Source organism: Chelonoidis abingdonii, chromosome 7 (genome assembly GCF_003597395.2).
Source record: "Chelonoidis abingdonii isolate Lonesome George chromosome 7, CheloAbing_2.0, whole genome shotgun sequence".
NCBI lineage: Eukaryota > Metazoa > Chordata > Testudines > Testudinidae > Chelonoidis > Chelonoidis abingdonii.
In genome coordinates, this window is record NC_133775.1 from 20,452,566 (window position 1) to 20,477,888 (window position 25,323).

General features: G+C 42.2%; 1 protein-coding gene across 2 annotated transcripts; it reads right to left on the bottom strand.

Moving 5' to 3' along the window:
- Positions 1-1,734: 1,734 nt before the first annotated feature.
- Positions 1,735-25,323, bottom strand: C7H1orf141 (chromosome 7 C1orf141 homolog). Of its 2 annotated transcripts, XM_032771963.2 has the most exons (11): positions 25,160-25,323; positions 22,580-22,914; positions 21,085-21,183; positions 18,628-18,797; positions 11,907-12,028; positions 10,750-10,856; positions 8,159-8,309; positions 7,426-7,552; positions 5,707-5,902; positions 3,856-3,981; positions 1,735-2,136 (listed from the first exon to the last, which is right to left on the bottom strand). In XM_032771963.2, the coding sequence occupies exons 3-11, from the start codon at positions 21,163-21,165 to the stop codon at positions 2,098-2,100; spliced, it is 1,119 nt and encodes a 372-aa protein (XP_032627854.1). In that variant the 5' UTR covers positions 21,166-21,183; positions 22,580-22,914; positions 25,160-25,323; the 3' UTR covers positions 1,735-2,097. The 2 variants fall into 2 exon arrangements, with proteins under 2 accessions (XP_032627854.1, XP_032627853.2); XM_032771962.2 differs by lacking the exon at positions 1,735-2,136 and having other exon boundaries at positions 2,793-3,981.

Consider the following 25,323-nt stretch of genomic DNA (forward strand, 5'->3'; position numbering starts at 1 on the left):
CTCCAGGGGCTATTTAAAGGGCCGGGGCTCCAGCTGCCTCTGCCACCCTGGTCCTTTAAATAGCCACCAGAGCCCTGCCACTTCCCCAGGGCTCCAGCAGCTATTTAAAGGGCCAAGATGGTAGAAGCAGGGGAGCCCTGGCCTTTTAAATAGCCCCCAGAGCCCCAGGCTGCTGCTGCTACCCTGGTGGGAGAAGAGGGAGGAGAAACTTGCGGGTTCTGAGGGGGGCAGTCAGGGGCAGGATGTGGGTTGGGGTCGGATGGGTGTGGGGGGGAGATAAGTTTGTACTGTACTCACCATGCAGTTCTCTACCGGGTCTTCGGCGGCACTTCGACGGTGGTGGTGGTGGGGTCTTCAGTCACTCCAGGTGAAGGACCTGCTGCCAAAAACCCAGAGTTAGTGAAGACCCACCACCGAAGTACTGCCAAGGACCCGATAGGGAACCGTTTCTTAGGATTTTGGGAGCTCATCACTGGTGGCGGCCCCCCCTAGAATTGCCTGCAGCTCAGCATAGAAGTGGCATATCTGCGGTTCTGTCCCAGAGTATCCGTTTGATTCTTTGGCTTTCTGGTAAGCTTGTCTCAGCTCCTTCAGTTTCATGCGGCACTGTGTTGAGTCCCTGTTGTGGCCTCTGTCCATCATGGCTTTGGAGATTTTTTCAAATGTTTTGGCATTCTGTCTTTTGGAACAGAGTTCTGATAGCACGGATTTGTCTCCCCATACAGTGATCAGATCCAGTGCCTCCCCTATGGTCCATGCTGGAGCTCTTTTTCAATTCTGGGACTGCATGGTCACCTGTGCTGTTGAGCTCTGCATGGTCACCTGTGCTGATCATTTCTCCATGCTGGGCAAACAGGAAATGAAATTCAAAAGTTCACGGGACTTTTCCTGTCTACCTGGCAAGTGCATCCGAGTTCAGATTGCTGTCTAGAGCGGTCACAATGGTGCACTATGGGATAGCTCCCGGAGGCCAATACCATCTAATTGCATCCACACTAACCGTAATTCGAACCGGCAATGTCGATTTCAGCGCTACTCCCGTCATCGGGGAAGAGTACAGAAATAGATTTTAAGAGCCCTTTATGTCGACAAAAATAGCTTTGTTGTGTGGATGGGTGGAGGGTTAATTCAATTTAATGCTGCTAAATTCAACCTAAACTCGTATTGTAGACCAGGCCTAAGACAGAAGTGCCCAAGAGATACTCACCAGATGGTTAACTCCAGTTTTCAAGCTGCCTTCCTCTCACCAGCCACCAGAAACCTGGAGAGGTGCTGGGGTTGTAGCGAGAGCTGGGGGTGAAATATAACATGGTAGTGGATGGTTTGTACAGGGCAAGAGGAAGGATTTGCATGGTGTTGGCTTTAGAATATATTGAACAATTTTAAATCTAAAAGAGCCTTCAGCTACCAGCATGAGTGGAGGAGTGTCTCCGTCAGGGCATTCATGGTGATCCAGCCACATTTACAAAAATAAATCCGTATTTTTCAAAAATACATACAAAGGCAACAGGGATATTGAGCAGACAAAGATGTATTTTGGAGCCTAAATATTTGGTTGTCTCTTTGGTGCAGCAAGGTCAAAGGGAACTTGAACTTTGCTATTTTGACACTTTACAAGAAAGGTTGCACAGTTCGGCAACATGCATGTGGGTGGAGCTGTGTGAACTTAATTAAGGAAATTAAAAAAAAAAAACGATGAAATGACCCCAACATCAAATCTGTTCCTCAGTAATTTCATTTATAGGCAAAACATTACAAATACAGGGTTTACATGTACAAACACATTAGCTCAGTTCAGAAACCAAATTAGATGCTCAGCTATGTTGCATGTACTCTAGCAATGTAAGGAGATAAAGCCAAGAGCCCATGGACTTGCATCACCATTTAGGCACCTAATGATTGGAAGTGTGGGGTTCTTACGTGTTGCTTACTGACAGAGTTATAGGAGTGAAATTGCATGTCTATTCAGAAGTTCAAACTATCAGGTCTGAGCACAATGTGTAAATTTAGCGTCAGCTGGTAAGATATCTTCTAAGTAGCATGATGAAAATCTCCTGCATTCATTTCAGTTCCAAACACTTCCCGTATGGAGACAATCTATCCTGCTGAAAGTCTTTTCTTCTTTTTTTTAAGTGCCTGTGATTTAATATTAGCTGAGAATAAATGAATCGAAGTAGTCATTAGTCTATGCATATTGTCTGCAATGTATTTTATGGAGAACTCCAGCCTAATCCAATATTGCTAAATATTAAAAGCCTAATTCCACTAAATACAATTTTATTAACATTGCAAGAGAGGACTTTGGCTAGAATCTTGAAATATACAACATAGATGATAAGCAATGTGAAATTCACAGTACTGGATGTTGTAAGATTTTTTAAATCTATGCAATAAATTAAGGAAGAAAGGTGGATAATACTCTAAATACCTTTTCTCTGGGTATTTATAAGTAAAGATAAATATCTTAATGCATTAAAATGTTCACACACAAAGTCATTCAGGATTTAAAAGAAATAACTTCTGTGCTTGAAATAGGAGTTTAATGCTTTTTATGTTTGCCTAATAAAACCATTGAATAAAGGCCTATCAATTAATTTTTAAGAGACACACATCCCCTTATAATTGCTATATCATAATTCATTGTAATGGCAAACCTCTCATGGTTTACATAAGTTCATGTACAGAATAATAGATGTTCTGAGAAAAAATCACCATAACATCTGGTGTTGGCTTTAGAATATATTGAAATTTCAATATATTAACATCATTTCAGAAATTGACCGAACCCACATATCTTTGGTAGCCCATTGTTAGACATACCATCAGTTAATTGTAGCATCTGGTGTCCTTTAGAGTATCAGTGTCATTTGTAAATTCAGCCTCGACTTTTTTTATCTTGAATTCTGAGGCATCATATTGCGCAGTTGGTATACTAATAATTGGATGATTGAAGTTAACAGGTAATGATGCTGGGCGTTCAGGTAGCATTGCTTTTTTCTGGGGCTCAGGGCTATTGTCTGGCACTGCATGTAAATTTTTCAGGGATGGTGAAGATCTGCGAGTGCTCCAGAATTCCACAGTATTATCCCATTCTTGGCCTTTCCTACTATCTATGCAATATTCCTTATTATTTAGCTTTATCTCAGCTGATGTTTCTTCCTTGCAAGAAGCTGGTTGAGAACACCTGGCAGGTTTGGATACTTCAGTGATTTCTTCATTGTTCTGACTAGGTGGAGGTTTTTCCTTAAAACAAACCCCAGACAGACTAATCCTTTTGTTTTCCAAATGATCATGTTTCATTGAGATTTTGTGAAATGACTGTGAATTGACATTTGGAAAGTCAGGTATTCTAATAGGTTTTGTTATGGATATATAATCCAACTGTGACGAATGAGCCAGCCTTCCTTTTTTATGAAGCTGGGAGACTGTGGTTAGTGGCTTGCTGTAAGAGCCGTGAGATTTAGAGATGGTTGCTGCATTCACTTTAGCAGATTGGTGTGCTGCAGCTATTGGGTTCATTCCAAGTATAACAAGGCCATCAGGGTTACATTCAGCCCTTGTTGTTGAAACATTCCTGTCTTTTGATGTAAGCGTACTGATTGGTATTTTAACATCATGAAAGCAACCAACTATTTTCTGCACAAAAGTTTTTTCCTTCTGTGAATCTTTTAAGCTCCTATTTTTTCCATCTGAAGATAAAATATGAATATTGATTTTCCGTTTCCCAGATAATGTTCTTTTTAGCTTTTTATTCTCCTTCACAGCTATGTTAAACATACTCTTTTCTTCCTTTCCAACTAAGGCAAGGGCATAATCACAGTTGTTTTGTAAAACTGAATTTGGATTTGTTTGTACCTCATCATTTTCCTTTTCTGAGTCATCAGACACTTTATCTCCATGTAAATGCAACCACTTCTTCAGAATAAAGTTTTGCATATATCCTTCTTCAGCATAAATGATGGGGTATGTTTCACTCACTTTCTATAGAAAAAAGAATGGAACTTTAGTTTTCTCCTTTCTTACTGATATCGTTTCTGAGATATTTGCATAAAGAAGTCCAAGAATGTATTGAAGATGCAGAAATATATAGGATCAGATCAGATAATACACCTAGATATCATACTAACAGTCACATGGTGCTGATATCCACATGATGCATTGCAGTGCCATATTAATAAACTGTATTTATCGTAAATTTTTGACACTTGTTTCTAGCCAAGGTAGAGCATGAGTATCCAGGTACCATACAGAAAACTGTAGAAAAAATAGAAAAGAGATACACAGAGATCCCAGCGGAAGGAAATACCTCCAGAGTTTTTTGAAATCTTTACATAGGTCTGAAAAAAAATAGCCAATAACTCCAGAAACAGAAAATACCACAGCAAGTGCATTCAGGCTCCAGGGCTAGAGTTCATTCAGGACATGCTTGATACAAGTTAGCCCAAATGTCAACCCTAGAGAAGTCTGGTCAGACCGCAGTGTTCAGTTGCCAACATAGAGCACAAATTGCATTTGACTAGGTCTTAAAATTAATCATGAAATCTTAAGCCTTAAAACATTATGAATGTGTGTATTTGTCCTTACTCCTCTTTACTGAGGGACTAGTACCACATCAGTATTCATCACCAATTCCTCATCTCCTTTCCCATCTGCATGCTAAGCAGGTGCCCTACTCCCTTTCATTTATCAAAAAAGCCTCTGACCCATTGTTGGGTGCCAGAATGTGCTGCTGCCCACACCTCCCAACCATCTGCAGCCTGCACCACTTTCTCACTCTGTTGCTAGCTCTAAGCCAGTTCCTCCATGTCGCCAGATCCCAAAAATCCTGCTGGTTTGCAAGCTGAGCAGGAACTGGCAGTAGATCATGTCAAGTGTGCTGGAAATGGGAACAGAGGAAATGGGATCAAGTTGGCTCCTTCCAAGAGTCCTAATTTACCCCCTTCTTCGGGGGCTAAAAATTGCACTCACTCCCTTCTCTCCAGACAGCCTTCAACTGAGAGGCTAGGACACTGGCCAGAAGCTAAGGTGTTAGACGTATGATGTAGGGCAGTGGCTCTCAACCTTTCCAGATTATTGTACCCCTTTCTGGAGTCTGATTTGTCTTCTGTAACCCAGGTTTCACCTCACTTAAAAACTACTTGCTTATAAAATCAAACATAGAAATACAAGTGTCTCAGCACACTATTACTGAAAATGGCTGACTTTCTCATTTTTACCATATAATTATAAAATAAATAAACTGGAATGTAAATATTGTACTTACATTTCAGCATATAGTATATAGAACAATATAAACAAGTCGTATGACATTTTAGTTTGTACTGACTTTGCTAGTGCTTTTTATGCAGCCTGCTGTAAAACTAGGGAAATATCTAGATGAGCTGATGTATCCTCTGGAAGACCTCTACATATCCTCAGGGATACGTGTATCCCTGGTTCAGGACCACTGATCTAGGGCAGAATCTTGGCAAAATGCCCATTGATTTCACTGGGGTCAGGATTCCATCCCTGCTAGAAGTTACTCTGTATGCATATTATTCCAAATACGGATAATGAAATAGCAAGCTATTATTGTAGGAATCTCAAGTGTTCAGAAGTCTGGTCTTATTTCAGAATAGAATATTCTTTTAATAGAAGCATGCACTAGCATACGAGACCCATTGTAAACTTTACCAAACATAACAGGGACAGTAAACAGGACATTACCACCACCGGCCTGGGAGATCTTGCTTTCGGAGAGCCCACATTGATTATTTTGGCATTTGGTTTTTCCATTTCATCCTCAATAGTCAAGGAGATGAGGTTTTTCTTTTCTTCTGAAGCAGATTTAGACAGGCGAAAATTATTCTTCCTTTCTATTTCTTCAAGATTAAAAACATCTTCTTTCAGGGGAGCTTCATTTCTTAAAATAAAGAAGGCCATAGTTAAACAAGTGATGATGCAGATAGCTGCTTGTTACCTGAAACATGTTGCGACAACAATGTTTTAAAAGCAGGTATGGGCATTCAGCTTAGGATATGACAACACTTCATGCTGGAAGTGTAATTTCCACCTCGGGTGGACGTGCGCATACTAGTTTTGATTGAACTGGCATGCTAGAAACAGCAGTGTAGCCACAGTGGATGGGCTAGCCGCCCTGAGTATAATCCTGTCCCAGACCCTTGGAACTTAGCCTGTCCACCCATCTGCACCTCTATGGCTACACTGCTGTTTCCAGTGCACTGCATTGATCAAAGCTTGCACACTTACATCCACCTGAGCTGGAAATTATACCTCCAGCTCTAGTACAGACAGCTTTTCCTGAAGGTTTTGCTCATCATGAGAATTGCCAAATATCAGGCTGCAAAAAGGAGAAAGAAATAGGCTTTGTGGAAGCACACAGTCAGAGTTTCAAAAGAGTTCAGTGCCCAGCAGTGCCCACTGTGATACTGAATGTAGGTGCTGAGCTCTTTTGAAAATCTAGCCCTTTGTTGTTAACACAGAACTATCTTATACACATATGTCCTTTCCTGCTTGTATTGGCGACCCAAGTTGCACAATTGTCCTATCATGGGATGCCACTGGGATGCCTGGGGACACAGCTTAAGGGGGTCCATTGACCCCTTCCCTGGCTCAGGGACATTGTATGTCATGCAACAGGCTCAGACATTACCTCTAAGGTCCAGCAAGGTCTGGCATGACCATTTGTCCCCATGCTGATTCAAGCCATGAGATGCAGAGCCCTCATGCTAACAACTCCCATCTTGGATACATTGAGAATGGTATGGCAGACAACTCACTTTAAACATGGGCAGCTGAGGTGACTCACCTAATCTAATTCCTTCTCTGCCTTCCCCTTTAATCAGCAAAGGCTGCCCACCCCTCTGGTACACAGAGCAAAATCAGCTCAACCTGGTCTGAATGGGGTATAACAATGGCTCGACAGTGCACAGCAACACTATGCAACAGCTTAGGAGAGGTAAAGAATACCATACCCAGTGAACCTGCAGGGGCAATGTAAGTAAGCAGACTGCAATTACTTGAGTTAGAATTTGACCAGGACTCCCAGGTTAATGTCTTTGTCCTTGCAAAAGTGCCATGGGGATCTTTAATGACCAACATGACTTGTCTTTTAAGCTTTACAATAAAAATGGCACTTTAAGCAGCACAGGGCTCCTTAGCATCATCCAGGGGCATTGGTTCAGTATTGATACAGAGGGAAGAGGGCTACCCACTGAATTGCTAGTACCATTTTCTGCTTCATCATTCTAGGCACTCCTTGAAGTTCTCCACTCCAGCTACTGCCCCGGCCTGACTTTACTTGTCTTGTGAGAGCTAACTGGGTAGTAAGGCCAGTCATTGGCTATTGGGATGCCACACAGTAGGTCATTCAGAAAGTAATTCAACTTAGATTTGCAGTAATATTTACAGTCTGTAAGTAATTACCTTTCTTTCAGACCATCTAATGGCAAATGGCCATTTACACAGACTCTGATTTTATTGTCTCTGTCTAGCTGTTGAGCAACGAATTTGCCAGCTTCCCCATAAGTACTGTATTGCACTATCTCATCCCCTGAAAAGACAGTAAGTTTTCGTATGTGATATGAATATGTGTAAATAAGGGAGATAAAAGTTACTTCTCACAGGCTGCTGTTGGAAAATTGTATAGGCATTAGGTATTATAAAGCACATGGGAGAGCTTCAACAAATCCCATCCGTGGGCTAAACTGCCTGATCCTGGCCTACAGCTTTGCAGAGAGGGTGTCTTATGTTGTCTTCATCTTTGACACTATGGTGCTGCAGCAATAATCTATTCAGCCACAAGGATTCCTTCTTCAGAACAAGGAATTCAAGATGGTAGCAGAAGTATGGCTGATCACATAGAATTTCCCATCTTAGGGAACATTGCACATTCCTACAGTTATGTGCTTTTTTTTTCTTAAACTGATGTCATAAAAATAAATTAAATAATTAAAGAAAAATGTATGTTGAACACGTTAGAATTATGCACATTTAATAGCCCATTTAGGCAGGATGTGTCCTTTTACCCAATTGTCATTGCTAATTTCTCCAAGTAAAACTTTCCTTCTAATTCAAATCTAAGACAATTAAATGCTACTGGTAAATCTCCATGTATTTTCCTCAACTGTAGATACAAAAGGATTTCACTGATTCTTACCCATCAAAGCTGTTAGAAATGACTCTTCATTCTGACTACTGGCACTTTTAGGAGGGCACCAATGAGAAGTGTCCGTATGGTCAACAGTAGATGGTAAATGGGCTTGGCTATCTTGCTGACAGAGGACATCCAATTTCAGAACATTTTCAACCTGGATATGAGGAAGTATTTGTACACATTAACATTATATCATATTTGTAATGAACCACCATTAAAAATATAACCCTAACATGACAACTTTTAAATTATCTTCATGGTAAATAGTATGTCAGAAACTTTAAATGATCATGCATTTAAAGCAGGGGTAGGTAACCTATGGCACGTATGCCGAAGGCGGCACGTGAGCTGATTTTCAGTGGCACTCACGCTGCCCAGGTCCTGGCCACTGGTCCGCGGGGCTCTGCATTTTAATTTAATTTTAAATGAAACTTCTTAAACATTTTAAAAACCTTATTTACTTTACATACAACAATAGTTTAGTTATATATTATAAAATTGTAGAAAGAGACATTTTAACATTTTTAGAAGGTATTACTGGCATGCAAAACCTTAAATTAAAGTGACTAAATGAAGACTTGGCACAGCACTTCTGAAAGGTTGCTGACCCCTGATTTAAAGTAAAAAAATCAGAGATGGAATAAAAAAAAAATTAGAAAGTGTACCATTTGTGGTAAAATGAAAGAGCCCGGTCACTTGAATTATAAATAAGAACACAGGAACTGTTATGCCAGATCATTGCATAACCATTTATATTAAGCTCATGACAGAATCTGACTGCCCAATATAAAGTAAGTATGCACAAAATGTGGAACGCTTATACAGATTTTGTAGATTTCATATTTAGAGACAGGTTCTAGGCTCAGATATGTGAGCAAACACTGGCTACTTAAATGAAAAAGAAAAAAAATCCACAATATTGCTTGTGTACGTAGCTGTTAAAAAGACAGTATTTGCCAGTAGATACCCATAGGATTACAACTATTTCCTCTTTCAAGTATAGGGATAAGGTGTGGCAGCTTAGATATCACTGCGTTGTAGCTATTGGCAAAATGTTACGTATTCTTTAACTACATGCTGATACATATCTGAAATTGGAACCTGGCCTTTACTCTGAAGGAAAATCCTTGGGTGTATCAGTGTTCTGAAAGCAGGCACTATTTCTTATAGCTCAGAGGGGAAGGAAAAAAATCTGGCTATGTCAATCAGCCACAAAGGATTATAATTATGTTGAACAACAAAAACAAAGTTCCACACCTGCCCCTTTTACCTTCTCTCCTGCCCTGTCCTTCACCCCCTTTCCTTGCCTTTTCTTTCCATTTAGCTCATCCCCTCGTAACTAAACCCAACCTCCCCAAAACTGTGAAATTAATATGACAATTATTGCCAGGGGCAGCTCTAGCTTTTTTTGCTGCCCCAAGCACGGCAGGCAGGCTCCCTTCGGAGGCTTGCCTGCAGGAGGTCCCCATCCCATGGATTCGGCGGCAGCCTGTGGGAGGTCTGCCAAAGCCAGGGGACCAGTGGACCCTCCACAGGCATGCCACGAAGGCACTCGCGGCGACCGGCAGAGCTCCCCTCTGTGGCTTGCTGCTCCAGGCACGCGCTTGGCATGCTGGTGCCTGGAGCCACCCCTGATTATTGCCATCGCATTGTTCACATCCTGCTTGTGTGTTTTGCCCCTTTCCTCCCACTCTATCTGTCTTGTCAATTTAGAGTCTAAGCACCTCAGGGGAAGGACCTTCTACTAAGCACCAAGCACAAGACAGCAACATTCTTGGTTGGCCCTTCGGCAACATGATTAATAATAAAAGCTAATTGTTTATTACAAGAAATATTTTGTTTTAGTGCTCAGTAGGAAGAAGACTGATTTTTTCACTTTTCGTTTGCTCCATTGGCATATTTTTTGGCTGTTTGGTCCACCTTAAGATATTTACCTTTACTGTATGCAGGCTGTGTTATATTAATGTGGTGTTCATGCAAGAGAAGCATCTATTCCAGGAATGCCTGTGCCAAGTAGCCCCATAGTCACATGTTCATTCATTTTGTCCGGTTCCATTCCAGCAAAGCATTTTTCAGCACTGATCGCTTCCCTGAGTTTACAGTTGACGTTTATATTGTATGTACATCAAGTTCAGAACTTTCTGCAAGATTGCCTCACCTTGTAACAATCTTGTTTTAGCATTTATTCTAAATACCCTCAAGTTTGTTATATTAAATTATACAAAATGTTTTAATTTTTGTAAAAGGGGACACAGCCATGGACCAACAGATGTTGAGGTAGTTTGAAAAAATTATGTGTTTCACTAGAAAAAAATTGTGATCTTGTATTTCTTGCAGAAAAAAGAGCTAATTAACTAGCATCTCTAATTTGGCCCTCACTATGGTGAGTGATTTTCATGGATATCTAGATTAGAACCAGAAAAGGAATTTCCTCTCAAACAGACACCTCCTTCTTCCATACCCAAAAGATGATGTAAACCATCTCAAGAAGAAATTAGTATCGGTTTTAAAGCATGTGTAAATCTGGCTAGAGTTAAGACAGCAATGGAGAGTATTAGTTAGTAGTTTGGGATTAAGATGAGAGTGGAATTTACCTCTGTGTTCCACTTTGGTCTTCTGTGAACTTTTGGTCTAAGACTAGCAGGTTTTACTTTTTGGTTTAGTTTTAATGAAATAAAATCCTTTAACGTGTGCAGATTCTCTATAAAAAAGGATACATTTGAATTTAGGAATAATGTGAAAAGATTATTATAGTGCAGTATTTTAAATTAATAGGTTACATTAGAGGTGAATTAATCATTAAAATAAGCAGCCACATCAAGCAAGGAAACTGCTGAAGGGACAGTGATGGCATGTAATGTTTTGCTCCCTTGGTTGTCCTTGCAATGATGTAGCAGGTTTACCTGGAAACACTATTTTTTAAACAGAACTATTCTGACTCATCAACATACAGCACTCCTTTCATTTGTGGTTGAACCAGCACATTCTGAGATTCCGCAGGACATATCTTATAATGCTCAGCGCTGTCTCCAGGAGCAAGGGCTTTTGGGACTTTTCCTAACACAGGGAACTGTATTGTTGGATGAGTTAGGACAGTGGTTCTCAAACTTTTGTATTGGTGGCCCCTTTCAAATAGCAAGCATCTGAGTGCGACCCCCCCTTATAAATTAAAAACACTCTTTAATATATTTAACACAATTATTAATGCTAGATGCAAAGCAGGGGTTGGGATTGAGGCTGACAGCTCACAACCCCCCATGTAATAACCCACAACCTCCTGAGGGGTCCCGAACCCCGGTTTGAGAATCCCTGAGTTATGAGAACTACTTGAAGCAGTGCAGCTGCAACATTTGTGGTTTCCTTTCCACAATGTACTGGTTCAGCCATATCTGAGCTGAAGACCTTCTCCCACATTTACAGTCATCACTTACATTTAGATGGATGTTACATGTAGGTGTAAGGGCTTGTAAGCTCAATGCATCCAAACTAATTGTTTCTTGCAACCATTTTTCTTTTTCTAGAAAAATGCATTTTTTCCATCAAATTAACTAACTTACGCGATGTAAAAACATACCTTTTGGCAGCGAAGACATAGTTTAGTGCAGACGGTGCAATAGTGCTAAAGTCATGCTTTTTGAAATGTGACATCGAATCTCAATCCTTTGCATACAATGTTTTACAAAATGGCTAAACAAGTTGAAGACCGTGTATGTCAGAATCAGCAGTAACCCTATGTTACATAAAGAAGTACCTTTCTGATGACATGCTTTAGCTTGCAAGGTATCTGGAGCACTAAATGGCCTTGCGGTTGGTTTGCCAGAGTGACTCTTTCTAGCCGCCAGTCTTGGGGTCACAGATTTAAGCCTGCTAGGACTAAGATCAAAGCTGTACATTTTATAGACATGCACAATCAACATCTGACTAAAAAAAGTTAAACAGGCTGGAAAAGGTAACAGAATTCTACAGCAATACTTTGGCTAATATTGCAAAATAAAGGTTGCCCCCCCCCCACAAGTGATGAGAAATAATGGTAATAACAAAATTTAGCACTTATTAGTGGTAGCTCTTGTCATAAATAGATAGCTAAGGGTTAATGTTTCTTTTACCTGTAAAGGGTTAACAAAGGGAACCAAACACCTGACAAGAGGACCAATCAGGAAACCGGATTTTTTAAAAGCTTAAGGGAGGGAATTTGTGGGTCTTCTTTGTCTTGGGTCTGTTGTCTTTTGTCTGTCTCTCAGCTATGAGAAGTTCTTTCTATCTTCTAAACTTCGTTCCAACTTGTAAGTACAGATAGAAAAACAATATAGGCTTTTATTTGTTTTGGGTGTATTTACATTGTGTAACTTGCTGGAATGTTTCAAATTGAGATCTTTTTTGAATCAGACTGTTTATATCATTTTTTCTCTTTAAGCAATTGATCCTGTATTATTGTCATCTTGATACAGAGAAATTTTGATGTCTTTTTCTTTTTTATATATATAAAGTTTTTTTTTAAGACTTGTTTGAGTTTTTCTCTCTGGTAGGCTAGGACAAGGGGAGGGAATTCTCTTTGTGTTAGATCTACGGAGGTAAGCTCTGCAGCACAGGGAATTGGTGGGAGGGGGAAAGGAGATAGAACATTTCTGTTTCCTTGTATTTGGGATTGTTCTCTGGGGAATAGAGGAGATATGCTTCTTGGTATTGTGATGTAAAGAGATTGTATCAATTACTCTCAGGTTAGCCCAGAGAGGAAAGTCTGGGTGGAAGAGGGAGGGGAAGGGAAGTGGAGTATTTCCTTGCCTGTAAGACTCAGAGCTTCTGGGTCTTGGGGTCCTCCAGGGAATGGTGGGGAGACCAGAGCGAGGCAGCGCGTAATTCCTGTCTGGTGGCAGCGAGATAAATCCAAGCTGGTATTAAGCTTGGAGGTTCATGCAAGCACCCAGATTTTGGACGCTAAGGTCCAGATTTGAGAGGTTTATGATATGAGTGCAGCTGACGGGTAAAGTAAGATCCAGACTATAATATTATTTTCTTTCTTTGCTTTTAGCAGAGAGAAAGGTGTGGTTTTAGAAAATGAGAGAAATTTTTCGTGCTTTGTAGCTTGCATTAAGCAAGGAGCTATTAAGTGGTAAGGTCTTTTTTAACAATAGCTCCATTGAGAGTTAAATACCCAGCAAACACACACATGTAATAAACTGTTTGACTGCATGTCAAAAGTTAGCTAGCAGAGAGTTAAACAAAGAGTTGCTAGGCAGACTCCAGGAGACAACAGAGAGCCAGCAGTTCAGACATAACCACAGAGGCACCCCAAGCACAAGGTCTTACGAAAGCCAGAAGCAGCACAGTGAAGCGATGACAAACAAATAGAATTACTACGGACACAGATGGCCGAGACGAGGCACGCACAAACAGAGATGGAAAGGCTACAAAGGAGAGAAGCAGCCAAAGATGCAGCCTTCCAACGAAGATGGAAAAACAGAGGAGGCTACAAACAGGCCTAGCATTAGACAGCTAGAGCATGAGACGCAGCAATCCTAACCCCATCGACAGTGTTGTCACGCGACAGAAATTCCCAACTACAAGGAGGTGATGACACTGAACCTTCTTAGAAAATTTTGAAGAGCCTGCATTGGTACAGCATCCTGAAGCCAGTACATGGTAGAGCTGAGTCACACCTCAATGGACCTTACGAGGGTGCGGCTGAAATGCCAAAGGACCATGAACGATATAAACTGTTTAACCGAGCAGATACAGAATGGGATAACCCCGTCATGCTCGTCGGTGGTTCAGAACCCAAAAGTGGAACCAGATGGGTCATTTCCCAACACGCCTTACGTTGGGAAGCTATGACGCCTGGATATCGGACCAAGTTCAATCCATTGACGAACTGCACCTCCTCATGAAAAATGGAGCAGTTCTTGGATGGTGTTCCTGAGACATAACACGGTACATCCAAGATGAAAACCCAAAAATCTCACCGAGGCGGAGATTGGAGCCAAATGGATGGAAGTGCAGAAAACAGAAAAGCTACTGTAAAGGGAATGAACCCAGGGGCACACCGACAATAAACCCTACAACCAAGGCAACCAAACCCCCTACAACCCAAGGAAGCCACAGACACCCTATCCTTCCACCTCACCGTCTCCAGTAACTCACCGCAACCCAGTGACCCGTCAGCTGGAAGATGCTATAAGTGTCATGAACTGGGACATATAAAGGCCAACTGCCCAAAGACCCCAGCCGGGTGCAAGTCATTACACCAACATCACACCAAAGATCCCAGGCCCAGATGCCTCTCAAATCTCCTGGAGCGAAGGGAAAATTTGAGAGTGGCGGAAAGAAGGTTACCGCGTGGAGAACACGGGGGCACAAGTGCAGCTATCCACCAATCCTCGTGGATCCCAAACTCATCAACCAAAGCCAAGTGACCATTACCCCTTCATGTCACAAGCTGTAGACTTGCTCACAGCTGAACTACCTGTCCACTACAAAGGCTGGTCGGAATGTGGACTTTTGCAGTCTATGACAATATTTTCCCCATGGATGGGAAGACTTGCCAACCAGTGAAGCGGCCAAGAGAGTGGAATGTTACACGCAGCCAAACCAGCATCTTCAGACCCATTCCTGTTCCTGAGCCGTCCACAGGGAACCGTCGGTGTTACAGAGACCCAGACAGAGGTAGTGGCCCGGATCCCATGCCAACAGCTGAACAGCCACAGCACCTCCAGTCCCAGGACCAGAACTGGAACAGCACCAGCAGTTGCAACCACATCTCTCAACCCAACTGGAAAGTAACAGAATTACAGCAATACTTTGGCTATATTGCAAATAAAGTTGCCTCCCCCCCCCCCCACAAGTGATGAGAAATAATGGTAATAACAAAATTTAGCACTTATTAGTGGTAGCTCTAGATACAAAATGTTAGGTTGGGCCCTATCATTTAGTGTTTTGTGTATTTACGAAGAGGGTTAATCCTGAAAGATGACTGAACTATGACTGAATTTAATGGGAACAGAAGGTGCCCAGTATAGGCCCTAGTACTTTTGAAATTGCTTCCGTGGAGTGGCTGGCAGTCTAACACAGTCTGGCTGCTTTCGAGCTCCCTATTGTAATAGGCACTATACAAACTGCAGCAGCTGCCCCATAAGTCTTGAATCTGGAAGAGAATTGCCATTAAATGAACCTTTGTGAATGGTGCTTAGAACTGGAATGGAGGTCAGATTATTTTATTTAATATTATATTCCTGTGGCAGGAGCAGTGTTCAGAGGTACAATGCCTCCAAACTTGAGAGTGTTCAAAGTACTAATTTTGCGCTATCCCTCTCTGCCGAGTAGCAAGGAATAGGTACATAAGAATATCTGAATGGCTATACTGGGTCAGATCAATGGGCCATCTAGCCCAGTATCCTGTCTCTGACAGTAGTCAGTGCCAGATGCTTCAGAGGGAATGAACAGAACAAAGCAATGTCAAGTGGTCCTTCACTTGTCTAGTTCCAGCTTCTGGCAGTCAGATATTTAAGGACATCCAAATGTGGGGTTGCATCCCAGACCATCTTGGCTAATAGCCATTGATGGCCCTATCTTCCATTCATTTCTCTAATTCTTTTTTGAACCTAGTTATAGTTTTGGCCTTCACAAGATCCCTTGGCAATGAGTTCCACAGGTTGTGTGAAGTACTTCCTTTTGTTTGTTTTAAAACCTGCTGCCTAGTAATTTCATCCCCAGTTCTTTTGTTATGTGAAGGGGTAAAAAACACTTCTCTATTCACTTTCTCCACACCACTGATGTCTTTATAGACCTCTTATCAGGACCGGCTTTAGGAAGTGCAGGGCCTGATTAGAATAGTTTCGACAGGGCCTTGGCAGGGATGACTCACCTGGCCATGCTCCGGGTCTTCGCTCCAGGTCTTCCGCGGCACTGAAGGACCCGCTGCCGAAGTGCCGCTGAAGACCCGGAGTGCCACCGGGTGAGTAAAAATTAAAAATGCACCTAAGTTAGGTGACTCTTCTTTAGGGTGTGGGGCCCAATTCGGGGGAATCAGCCGAAAGCTGGCCCTGTCTATTATATCCTCTCTTATTCATCTCTTTGCTAACCTGTACAGTCTTAGTCTTTTTAATCACTCCTTGTGTGGAATCCATTCCATACCTCTAATCGTTTTTGTTGCCCTCTCTGCACATTTTTTTGTTGAGATGAGGCAGCAAAAAATGCAAGCAGAGCATTCAAATTGGGTGTACCATGCATTTTATATAGCGGAATTATTTTTCTGTTTTATTATCTATCCCTTTACTGATTGTTACTAACTTCGTTAGCTTTTTTTTTTGGACTGCCATTGCACATTGAACAGATGTTTTCAGACAGCTATCCATGACAACTCCAAGATCTTTCTTGAGTGTTAACAGCTAATTTAGACCCCATCACTTTGTATGTATAGCTGAGATTATGTTTTCCAATGTGCATTACAATACTTTGCATTTGTCAATATTGAATTTCATCTGCCATTTTGTCAACCAATCACCCAGTTTAGTGAGAGTTTGTAACTCTTTGCAGTCAGCTTTGGACTAAACGATGAGTAATTTTGTATTGGCTGCAAATTTTGCCACCTCACTGTTCACCTCTTTTTCAAGATCATTTATGAATATTTATCATGGCACAGGTCCCAGTATTTACTCCAGTATCTAGCTCTCCATCATGTGAAACTGACTTTCTACCCTTTTTTGTATCTTTTAAGCCATTTATGATCCAGGAGAGGGCCTTGTTTCTTACCTCATGACTACTGAGTTTGCTTAAGAGCCTTTGGTGAGGGACCTTGTGAAAGGCTTTCTGAAAGTCCAAATACACTATATCAACTGGATCACCCTTATCTACATGCTTGTTGACCCCCACAAAGAATTCTAATAGATTGGTGAGGCATGATTTCCCTTTACAAAAAGCTGTGTTGATCCTTCCCAAACATATCATTTTTATTTGTGTGTCTGATAATTCTGTTCTTTAATATAGTTTCAACCACTTTGCTTGATGCTGAAGTCAGGCTTCCCAAAGCCTGTAATTGCCAGGATCACCCATGGACCCTTTTAAAAAATAGATGTACATTAGCTACTATCCAGTTATCTGGTTCAGCGGTTGATTTAAGTGATGGATTACATACCACAGTTAGTAGTTCTGCAATTTCATATTTGAGTTCCTTCAGAACAATATCATCTGGTCCTGGTGACTTATTACTGGTAAATTTATCATTTTGTTCTAAAACCTCCTCTACTAACACCTTAATCTGGGTCAGTTCCTCAGATTTATCATCTAAAAAGAATGGCTCAAGTGGGGGAATCTCTTCCATATCCTTTGTAGTGAAGACCAATACAAAGAATTCATTTAGCTTCTCTGCAATGGCCTTGTATTCCTTGAGTGTTCCTTTAGCACCTTGATCATCCAGTAGTCCCACTGACCAGTTGGCAATCTTCCTGCTTCTGATGCCCTTAAAAAATGTTTGCTGTTAGTCTGTGTCCTTAGCTAGTTGATCTTCAAATTCGTTCTTGGCCTGTCATATACTTTTGCTCTTGATTTGCCAGAATTTATGCTCCTTTCTATTTTCCTCACTAGGATTTGACTTCCAGTTACTCATGGACACACACTTTATATAGCACATCAAACCCTGGTATGTAATCACTTTGGAGATCACAGGAAGATTGCATCCTCAGGTGCAGGGGTAAAAGTAACATTTAACACGTACCAGTACTGGGGCTGGCTCCGGCCCCTGGAAGAGGTGGGGCCTCAGCGCCCCGAGCCAGCCCATGTGCACTCCCTGAGGCTCCAGTGGTGATTTAAAGGGCCCGGAGCTCTGGCCGCTGCCGTGGTAGTGAGGGCTGGCGCTCCAGGCCCTTTTAAATCACCGGCCCTGGGGCAGCTGCTCCTTTTGCCCCTCCCTGCCCCCCATCAGCAGCCCAGAGGGGAGGCAAAAGGGGCAATGACATTAAAGCACTGCCACGGCAGCGCTTTAAGGACCCTGCTTAAAGTGCTGCTGCGGCAGCGCTTTAACATCGGCTGAATACGGGCCTGTACCGGCGGCCACTTTTTACTGGTATGCTGTACCGGCCCGTACCGCTTACTTTCACCCCTGCTCAGGTGGCAAATGAACTGCCTGTACTTTTCCAGCTTTTTCTTTTGGGATAGGAAAATTTCTAGCATTCAGTCAAGTGAGTTACTGTTTACACAGCTTCCTGTTTTATGGTGAGGAATCATTTCGCTGTAGGAAACAGCACAGAATCCCCCCATTGCAAGGCCTTTCCTAACAATAATACCTTTGACACTAAGAATTGTTATTTAAAATGGCTGTAGTTTTATGTAAATCACGCAAACAAGATAGTTTTAACAACTCTGATTTAATTGTACTGAGAGTGAACTGATGTAAAAGTCAAAGAGTAATGGTACTTTTACGATATTTATAGCATCTCTGAGTCAAACTAAAATTAACACAAAACATTCTCGTTTGGGGTCACCTTATTTGCTGATGTCTGAAGAGCTCTTCATCTTCTGAAAACTGCAGTGCAGGTTTAGACCTGGAAATATTTATTGGTCTAGCACTGGGTATATCATAATCCTCTTTAAATTCAAATGTCAGTGGGGTTGTCACAAATGGCTTTAACTGCAATTTCCCAAGCCCTGGGCTCTGCAACACAAGTGTACGTGGCCTTAATTGGTCAGGACTGCAATATACTTATTTCTATTATGTGAACCACCAGCTATTATCTCTTTCTACAATTAAGCATCTGAATTTAAAGCCAACATGAGTCAAAGCAATACAATCTTGTTTATTTTATTAACTTATCTTTGTCTTGGAAGACACACATCGGGAGCAGAGCTGTTAATAAGAAACTACCATTTTACATAATCACTCAGAGTTTAAATGCACTTTAAAATGTCTTTTTACTTTAACAGCAGTGCGATGCAGTAGTTGAGACAGCTTAGTTAAGTACTACTGTGATGCTAGTTACCCTGACTTTTACTACAGAAGATTTTCCCAAGAAATTAGCTTGCTAGAATTCTGACAACCTATGATTTTTTAAAGAACGTATTCTAAAACCAGACAATTTGGTGGGGGAAGGAGGTACATGAAGGGCTGGCTCCAGCTTTTTTGCCACCCCAAGTGGCGAAAAGGGAAAAAAAAAAAAGCTATGATCAGCGGCACTTTGGTGGCTGCTCTACTGCGCTGCTTCATTCTTCGGTGGCAATTTGGCGGCCAGTCCTTCCCTCTGAGAGGGACTGAGGGACCCGCCAGCGAATTCGCGCTGAAGACTCGGATGTGCCACCCCTTTCCATTGGCAGCCCCAAGCACCTGCTTGCTGCGCTGGTGCCTAGAGTCGGCCCAGGGTACATGAGGAAAGGGTGGGGGAGTTGGTCTGCATACACTGGCATTGTGGTAGGTGCATTTACAGGTGCTCTGTGGTCAGATGCTCTATTGGCTTTTTGTCAAGGCCTATCTGAGCCAGCGGGGCCTCTCGCAAGGCAAGCATGCCTTAATTGTACAGCAGTAAATTGATATTTAACTCAAGCTGGCCACCTGGGCTTTAAATTCTGTAATATAAAACAATCTTTCACTTGTTCACCCAGACCTGGGCCCCTGGAACTTGGCAGGTCAGGTCAGAAAAATAAGCAAAAGTTAACTTCTAAAAACAAGTCCAACCCACTGCTGCTTTATAATAGAGATTTCATTACTCTTTAAAAAACAAACAAACAACTACTGTTATATTATTCATGCATCAAAATTTAGCACCTGCCAAGTGTTCTCATCCTTAAAGTGTTCATGGCAGCATCACACCCTAGATTGTGGAGGTGACCCCAAGCATTGGGTGCTGTGAGGATTTTCACACTGTTTGGCTGTTTTTAGGCAGCCACCCACATGTCACGTAGCCCTCAGCCCGTTTCCAATCACAGCCACACCACGCAGCTGCCTGTGACACACCCATCTTGGTTGTGGCCCAAGCCTCGCACAGTTCCGTTCACACAGGGAGACTGGAGACCTGCACAGCTGCCATGGGCAAGAATGGGGGGCTGGTGCCCATGGCAAGTGAGGGAGGATTTTGGAGCGGAGGGTTTGCCTGGCATGTGGAGAGTCTGGGCTATTTCTCTTTGGCAACAATTACTCTGCAAATCCAAATCCAAATAATTTTTTTTTTTTTTTTTAATAAAATGCATGTGGACTCAGAGGCACATGATTGACCTCCCAAGGTCACATGGTCAGAAAATCGGCCATTGGCGTGGGGTGCACCTGACGTTATACTAGCGGGGGTAGGGGTTCTTTTCAAAATGCTCACTTCTCACTGAGATGCACAAAAACACTGAGCCCGCAGCTTTAAAAGATCATGCCTGCTGGCTCTGATTGGCTTCCGCCTGCTCTCGAATCTTTTAGCTGCTGGAGGATCAATTTTCATTGATTCTGCCAGCAGATGATCCTGGGGGGCCTCTCTAGGCCACTTGTGGAGGACTAAATTTCTTTGGGCAGTGTACACCAAAGACAGGGCCCCCAGCAGGGGGTGTCAAATGCCTGGTACTCCCTTTCGCACTTCTAATGTTCTTTTCTCAGCTGCCAGCTCGGGTGACCAGACAGCAAGTTTGAAAAATCGGGACAGGGGATGGGGGAGGGGGGGTAATAGGACCCTACATAAGAAAAAGACCCCAAAATCGGGACTGTCTCTATAAAATCGGGACATCTGGTTACTCTACTGCCAGATGACCTGCTCACTTTATCAGTATTCCTTTGTTGCCTGGAGTAATCATCAGTCAGACTTAAATCAGTCTCTCCCTCTCCCATCTATCTCATCCATCTACCTTAGATATTTATTATATGGTGCAAGTCACAATAGTGTGTAGGTGCTGGCATAACTCAAGAAAGAGTTCTTTCAAAGCTGACAACGGGTGCGTCTATTTGATATGATTTTGATTTGCTCCATACTTACTTCAACCTTTGCATGTTTGGCCAGTCTTTTGCATGAATATTGTTCCAGAGAGTAAAGTTTTCCTAAGAGTCTCTGGGTCATTTTTCTTTAATTAAATTCCTAAAATAAAATATAATAAAATAAATAATTATTATAATGAAATAATGATTTTAGAAAAATTGATGCTTTCATGCTACAAACTTTGAAAAACGCTTTGTGGAGCACCAGTAACTTTGTGGTAATGTCATGGAAAAAAATCCATGGATCACAACACCATCCCATCACTTTGTTAAAGGTCATGTTATCCCATAGCAGGAAAAACCTGGGGAGACGTTAGGAGTTTCCTTCTCAATCCATAAAAGTGGATGAGGAACAGAGGCAGGGGTTGGCCCTTCCTGTATTTTATGAGATCAACCATAGATTTCGGGGCACAGAGATCTATGACCGTGGCATAGCTGCCCTTCTACCCTCTTCCTTAATGCTGCCATTGGATACCTCCCCAGAGGCAGTCACAGAAGGTACTCAGGAATTAACTGCCAAGCTGTATTAGCTCCTGATTGGATTTCCAGTGTGAAATCTGCTGGGGAGAATGTGGTAAATAGCCAAAGACATTAAAGGTGACCTGAAAAGGGAGTTGGGGAACCTTTCCCTTTTAATAATGTCATGATGTATGCAGAGGGACAGAAAGGGGTATTCTTCCCTCCAAAATTATTTCCTATTTGCTATTTTCAGAAACACTGGAGATATAATCTGATCTATGCTGTTTTTGCTGGAAGTCTCCTTGGAGGCCCAGAGTGCTGTAGGACTTGGATCTCTTAGCCTTTCAATTAAAGGGAAGACATGTTGATTTTTTTAACAATGAGGTCTTTTCTCCCAACTGTTTCTCAGGGGATTGTGATATGTGTGTTAACAAAAACCAGAACCTGACTTCTAAACAGTCTGACAGTCTCAATTGCTAAGGTTTCACTCTACCGGTTTTGGTGATATCATAATCCTACTAGCTTCTCTAGTTGTCCATAGGGTCTTCCAGGAAAGACAGAGTAGACAATGTCTGAACGTGGAATGTAAAAATATGAGCAGAAAAACAAACCATTTTAAACCAGGTCTTCTTCATGCGTCAAAAAGCAATAAGAAAAAGGGCACAAACAACATTTTCTTCTTTGCAGATCATTTTCTACATAAGAACACAGTATTTGCCATATTGGATTTGATTCAGGCCTATTTAGCCCAGTCTCCTGCATCTGAGAGTATCCAATACGAGATGCTCCCAAAATAGGCAAAAAGCCTCCTCCTACCCCTGTCTAATTGTGCAGTGCAATGTTTGCTGTCTGTGGAGGGGATGGGGTGGGTTAGGCTCCTTCCTGACTTCCATGTGGGATTTATTTATGCTTTGAATTCTCCTGAAAGCTCATCCTGCTGTGATCCCTGCTTTGCCAAAATAAACTGGTTCCTGCACTAGGTGACATAAAATTACAGCATGGCTGAGCTGATGGAAAGGAAAAGTGCAGAGACTCACAATAGCCCGGATGGTGAAGTATGATGGGTCCAGCTGCAGATCTCTCAGCTGCAGGATTTCCACAGGTCCCCTGTGCAATGAAGTTAGCAAGTGTCCTCTGAAGGCTTCATCCAGGCTTTCACTCTCTTGCTGTGTAACCACCTTGTACTTCACTACAACATGCTGCAGCAGTGAAGCCCAAGTTCAGTGAGATGCAAACTGAATGAGGCTTCCATGGTGATAAACTTCATGTTAGCAGGGATGGGAGAAAGGAGGGATTGTTTATGGGGGCGTGGGGAAAGAAGGGGGAAGGGAGGGAAGATGCTCCTTGTCTTATTGTAGAATTTACAGGAGGCCTGGATGGTAATAATAAGAAAATATTATTTAGCTATTATATAACAATTTACATGCTTAAAGCACTTTACAAAGATTAATCCTCAAAGTCAGAGAAGTTAGTATTGTCATCATATTACCAATGGGGGAACCAAGATAGAAAGGTTAGATGAGTTGCCCCAGGCTACACACAGAAGCACTGGTAGAACAGGGATTAGACCACAGGCCTCCAGGCTTCTCAATGCACTAATTGCTAGGCCAAATTGACTGATAGCACAATGTGGCCTCATTTTCAAATGGGCTGAGCACCCTCAGCTCCTATTGTCTTCATTTGGAGTTGGTCGTGCTCAGCATGTCTGGAAATTGGCCCTTATGTTGCTACGAGTTTTTGAACACTTAGCAATCCACCTTTCAACAGCAAAAACAGCCACAGAGTATGGAGTGTTTCTAGATGGCAAAATTTGGTCCCTTCTCTTTAGTATGAAGAGAAATGTGATAAATCAGTTTGTTAACAAAAAGATTCCCACGCACAAGTTTTAAAACAATGAGATTCAGGAGCCATTGTTCCAGTAGGATGAAGCAATTCCTCTTCTAAGGGAAGCAATAGCTTGTCAGCTCACATGGCCTGAGCTTTGCCAAGCATGTAGTTAAGTCCCCTTGAACTTCATTGCAAGGTAAGCATGTTCTTAAGTACTTTCCTGAAGGGGGTGTGAGACTGAAGTAGCACAGATATATTCCCTGATGCAGCTTCAGCCTGAAATGTGACTGGCAGCTGTTGAAAAGTTACATTTTGTGTTATACAAAAAACTCCTGCCATTCAGGGAGAGAGAGAGAGAGAGCGCACTGTACCAAACACATCCAAAGCCCATGGAAACCATTGTGTGTATCTACAACAGCTTATAAAAGTCAACTGCGTGTTCATCTACATCTCCAGTTGAGACAATGAGATAATATACTTTAAGCTATAGTAGAAATAGATATGGTATGATACATATATATTTAAAGGGGCAGCACAATTTAAAAACATGAGTTTTGGGGTTTTACTCAATCCAGTAAAAATCTAACCTTAGATTACTAGATCTAAAAGAGGTTAGAGAAAATAAAGTGATTGTTCTGCTTTTTCAGTTTATTTTGTGCACTTCTGTAACCCAATTCGTTGACTCCCCTGTACAGTCAGCCAGAAAGTTGGTTTCTCCTGTCTGCGTGAGTCTTTTATACAGGAAAAGAGTAGAGTAAAACTTATTTTTAAACTGGGAAGTGTGATTGTAAAACCAGAATTGTCTGGAGGAATTAGAGGCAACCATAGTGACTAAAATTCCCGATTCATTGTTTTCAAAAACTGACTGTATTTGCAGTTAACCACACATCTTCCAAACAACAGCCTGGCCAGTAGCACAGTGAGATCACATGTACACCTAGACAGGAATGCACCTCTGTATCCTGTTACTCTAGAGCCTGGAGCTCTAAACAAAATGGTTTTGGGGCTGACAGTGGGTGTTGACAATGAATGCAGCGTAACTGGTGCTAAGCAAGGTGTAAACTGCATGTGCAGACAGCTGGTCTATTCGGAACGGCTGCTGAACAATGTTTGTCTTTGTCTGCATTTGCAATTAAAGTCTGTTTGTCAAACTACGCTCACTGTCAGCCCTGGGACATTACCATAGTGTAGACCAGGCTAATCCTTTTCAATGGACATAGGGCAATTACACCTGGCATCTTCTATCCAGAAACTCCATACCCCTCACAAATCTTGAGGATGCTTTACAACATACCTAGGAAGGCAGGTATTTATCCCCTTTTACAGATGGGGAAAACTGAGTTACTGCTCCTCCTTGCCTCTCCTGTTCTTCCTTTCCCAGTTTCTCCCTTTACTGTTCAGAGGTGCTGGAACAATTTTTATAGTGGGGGTGCTGATGATAGAAACCACGTAGTTGGTGTTTGTTGTTACTACTTCAAGCTAGGGGATGTGGCAGCACCCCCAGAACCCACAGCTCCAGCACCACTGCTCCTGCTGTAATCCACTGCTGCTTCTCCCTTCTTGTCTCCTCATCATGCCCCCAAACCTGCTGCCATGCACACTGTTTCCCCACAAATATGGCTTTCCCTTCCTCGACACCTGAGTCCTGCTGCTTCTCCTTTTGTCTAACTCCACTGCTGTTGCCTCTTCACCAATTCTTGCCTCTTCTAAGGGCCTCTAGGATCCTGACTGGGTTGCCCTCCATTTCTTCTACCTTCCCTGTAGTTCTCCTCTCTTGCTGTGGCACTTACCAGAAGAGATCTCCAGGGCACCCTAACCCATCTGCAAGGCTGCTCTGAGCTCCTGTGGTCTGCTCCAGACAGATAGTGAGTACATGGTTGGAAGATGCAGTTCAGTCATACGGCCCCTTCACCTCTTTCCCCAGGGATAGGATCCTGCAGTAATTCTGCCACGT